We start from the raw sequence: 4,305 nt of genomic DNA on the forward strand, positions 1-4,305 counted from the left end.
TGTTCACACTATGAGAGAATGTGGAATGCTCTTCATCAGCCCCACGTTCATTCGTGTTCAGGAGTCAATTTAGAAGTTTCAGATTCCAGAAACCTTTCCTAAGGTCCCACACCAGGATAAAGGCACGCCCACATGCTGACGTCTCCCGCTTGGCTTAATGTCTACGATATTGCCTTATTCACAAGGACTTCTAACACAGAAGTTCCAAGCATGGACTCTAGGACCAAAACGCAGCAGGTTTGTATTCAAACTCTCTTAGCTAAATGAACTCAGACAAGCTACATAAGGAAGTCTCAGTGTGAGATAAACGATAGCGTTATTATCTCTGTTGTTACTGGCTTATATTAACTACCTTCTTCTAAGATGGGTTTCTGCAGAATATCAGAAAGCAAAATAACGCAGAAAAAATTCAGACCTAGAAAAAAAAATCATTTCAGTGACACAGTCGAGATAGTTTGATTTATTAGGCAATTCAGATAAAACTAACGTGAAAGTAACAGTTATTAACTATTATAGTCAGTTTCCACACACACCCGCTCTTAATTTAGAGCTTGATTTTCCAGAGATACCACTTACCAGATTAGGTGCACCCAACAAGATTATTTTTCCTGGAGGTCCCACCTGAGCAGGTGCAAGTGCAGAAGACAGGGCTGAAAGAGCCTGGTTAGAGAGGTTGGAGGGACAGAGGGCGTGACCCTCTTAATCATTCTTCACTTCCTTTTTTTTTTTTTACAAGACTACTTGGCACGGTCAACCACATCCGCGGCCGGAGCTGCAACGCCTCCTCGGTGGCGTCCGGCTACAATAACCCAGCCTTCGTCTTTCCCATTTGTGGCTCCCCTGGACGTATCCGTGGTTCTACCTCCTAGTTGCCGGTGTTGCCAAGGCGTGTAGAGGTCATCTGGAAAGTCTTTTTACCCCAATCGCTGACTCATAAGACCAGCTGTTTCTTCCGCTGTGCTTGGGAAATTCGCGCCCTCCTCTGGTCCAGGTCCAGTTGCACTAGAAGCAGGTGCCCAGGAGAGGAGGTGGTGAAGGCGTGCTGGCGATGAACCCAAAGACTGAACCTGCAGACTGAGCGCAAAGTAGAAACTGAAAGTACTCTGCCGGCAGATCCTACGGAAGTTATGGAAAAGGCAAAGCGCAGAGTCTGGCCGTGGTGTGTGCCGCCCCCCCTGGGATGGATGAAACAGCAGGCGCGGCGTGGGTAAGAGGAACCAGCTGCAGAGATCGCCCTGCCGGGCAAACACTCTCAGCAACTCCGCGGAACATCAGGATTCTGGCAGTGACTATGGGCGGTGAGAATTTGCTCCTGCTGCAGTTGCGGTCATCATGACTACGCCCACCTCCCGCAGACCATGTTCCATGGTAAGCGCTCCTCTCGCGCGGCGCACAAGTTCGCGCGCCCGGCGCGCTGGGGCACTCCACTCCGGGACGCGCTACTGTCCCCTGCTCCAAGGCACATCCGGGAATAGCCCGGCCTTGCACTTTGGACCTGCAGAGAGTACGGGCTCTCCCACGGGCAGCCCCCAGCCGCGCCCGAGCCCTGTGGCCCGTAGCCACTTACACCTATGGCTGCTGCGCCTAGCAGATTGTGAGAAGTTGTCCCGAAGCCAGCCTTCCGTCCCCAGACCGAGCGCTTCAGCCCTGGTGTGGCGCGGCGGCGGCAGCCTACAGCCGGGTCTCAGAGGTAGCCAATGGTTCTGTGTCTGGTCAGCCTGTCTGTCCCCTAGCCTGAGCTGCCCTCGGCCAAACCGGCTTCCAACCCACCCTTCCCGTGTTCCTGGCTGCGCCAAGTCACTCACGCAGGCGGCGGAGTTCCGTGAGTAGCGGGGCTCTTGCAGCTCGGAACTCCCTAGAGAAGTGAAAGCGAAGCTCCCATGGGACGCGCTTTTAAACCCTAAGGGGACGGGTCTCCGGAAAACCCCGTTTTCCCCCCTGAGTAAGGCTGGGAGTTTCCGACTGGGGCTGTACCTTGCGCGGTCTGCTGGGAACCCGAGCCCTGGGGCTGACACTGAGAAATGCATCGGTTTTTTCCCTACATGTTCGCTCTTTGGTAGTGGCAGGATTAAATAGTCGTGAATTCACCTTTGCTGAGATAGCATATGTTTTATTGAGCGCAATAGGGATTTAATACGAAAAAAGGCAAAATCGAGGTGAGGTGGATTCCATTCTCAGCCTTGTGACCAATGTAAAAATTAAAAAAAAAAAATTGCTGGAAAGAAAAAGGGGGAAAAGGGATGTGCGGAGAGAGGATCCGCTTAGGGAATTGGAATATTTTACAGTAAGTACTTCCTCAAGCAAAAGAGGCTGGTGGGGGAGGGTGCGGGAATAGGGAAGTGGCTGCTTTTCCCTTTGCGCTTTCCTGGCGGCTCCGTTAGTTCAGGAGTCTTTCTTCCTCTATAGGTATTAAACAAAACAAAACAAAACAAAACTGAACTAAACAAGAATCGATAGGACCAAGGAACACCCAGATCAGTAACAAAATAAAGGTAGGGAGAAGGGAAGGGTATGCAAGACAATTTGTAGGAGCTTCAGATAAAATGAGCAATTCAGTCCATCCCTGCAGTTACTACATGCCCGGGTTCCCTGCAGTTACTTCTGTCTGGGTCCCTTCTCCTAATCCTTGAGTTACCTCCGCTCTAAAGTCGAAAGATAAAACAAGAACGGGAAGATAGCGTGTGCATTTTTAACAGAGAGTTTTGCTGAAGTGTGTCTATATCAATCACGCACCATAAGGTGTTCTTAGCAGAAAAAATATTAAAATTCTAATAATAATGCTTATAGTGCCTTTCTGCATTTTGTTTCAAAAGATTTCTCTGGAAGCTTAAACTCCATCAAGAGGGCAAATAAGGTTACTTTTTGCACTTTTTTTTTTTTTGCTATTCCTTTTGGGAGTTGGAGTAGTTGAGGATTTACTGTGTGTTCTTCAACTATGCTATCTGGTTTAGGTGATTTGGGGAATTGTTATTTAATTTTTTTTAAAAAACAGAGAGAAAACAGAAAGATTAGAAATCCAGAACAGGTATAAAGGAGCATTAAAAACTGTACCACATCATGTTCAAATATTCTAAAAATGGAAAAAGTTACTTCATAGGACACACATACAATATGAAAATGTTATATTCACAGGAAATTTTTGTTTGTTTGTTTTGTTTTACTTCTGATACCTAACCTATAATGACACCAAATATTTAGTGTCCTTTTTTTTTTTCTGAAATGAGAGTTAACGATGCAGTTTGCTAGTTTGGTGAGGAGGTATTTCAGTGTGGTTCATGCAGAGGAGCATGGTTTTCTGTGCATTCTCCTTGACTACACATTACTACACAGTTATTGTTACATTAAGCAGTGTAGTTTAGTAGCTGAAAGTTGAATTTCTAGACTCTTCAGTCTGACAAACCTGGAGATCTTGGCTTTTATTAGATATATTATATATAGAAAAAATGTCTTTATGTCCCAAATTCTCCATAGTATTTGCCTTATGAAATGGTTGTGGAATTAAATTCCCAATAAAAATAGGTCTATGCCATTAATATTCATTAACCATCAGTCTTAAAGACTAATGAATAAAAGACTGCATTTGATGGATAGTCTAAAACAGTTCATGTTCACTTTGACCCCATAACTTAAGCAGTTCAGGATTGAATGTATGATTTGGCTTAAACTAAAAACCAACAAGAATTTTTAGACAGTCATCATTCTGGTTTAACCAAATTCCCTACTGAAAACAAATTCTCCAGTTTCAATCCCTTCAGGAGATCTAAAGACAATTCCACAAGCCCACTCTTGCCTTGCATTATTCCTTTTGGTTTATCTTTTCTGTGACCTAATGAGAAGTTCAGGATTGGGTGGAGGGGTCAGTATGATAACAATGTGAAAAGCTCTCTCAACCTAGATAATCTATGTGGAATTAGAGAAAGGACATCAATTGTAAACCAAACTGTACATCCCTAATGAGAATACCAGGAACCAAAGACACATGGTCCCAGCCCCTGGTGTGTTAGCAGCACTTTCCCTGAGGCAATTTCAAACCTAAAGAGTTTCTGAATTTAGATGGCAAAGTAGATGCTTAGAATTAAGGTGCTCCACAGTTGAAAGAGATAACAAAGTGTCACTTAGTCTAAAGTTTTAATTTTAGAAATCAGGTAAGTGACACTTAAATGATGCCTTGTCATTCTCTCAGTCACACAAGATTGTCATACCAAGACAAAAATCTCAGCTCTTCATATTCCAAACCCTTTGTGCTTGGCATTGCCTCACTCTATCTGGGAATAATTATTCCTCAACAACAGAATACATTCTTCA

The 4,305-nt window shown here is 44.8% G+C and overlaps 1 protein-coding gene across 2 annotated transcripts in view; it reads left to right on the forward strand.

The window, feature by feature from the left end:
* The first annotated feature begins 1,010 nt into the window (after positions 1–1,010).
* The window catches only part of IL7 (interleukin 7), a 48,164-nt gene continuing 44,869 nt past the window's right edge, over positions 1,011–4,305 (forward strand). The window contains exon 1 of one of the 2 annotated variants that reach the window (XM_023517795.1): positions 1,011–1,368. In XM_023517795.1, the coding sequence (XP_023373563.1) occupies positions 1,359–1,368 (10 nt within the window). In that variant the 5' untranslated portion in view covers positions 1,011–1,358. Of the gene's footprint in view, positions 1,691–4,305 lie in introns of both variants that reach the window. The other variant, XM_023517792.1, reaches the window with a different exon arrangement.

The sequence above is a fragment of the Otolemur garnettii genome, unplaced genomic scaffold (assembly GCF_000181295.1).
Source record: "Otolemur garnettii isolate 467f Iridium unplaced genomic scaffold, OtoGar3 scaffold00004, whole genome shotgun sequence".
NCBI lineage: Eukaryota > Metazoa > Chordata > Mammalia > Primates > Galagidae > Otolemur > Otolemur garnettii.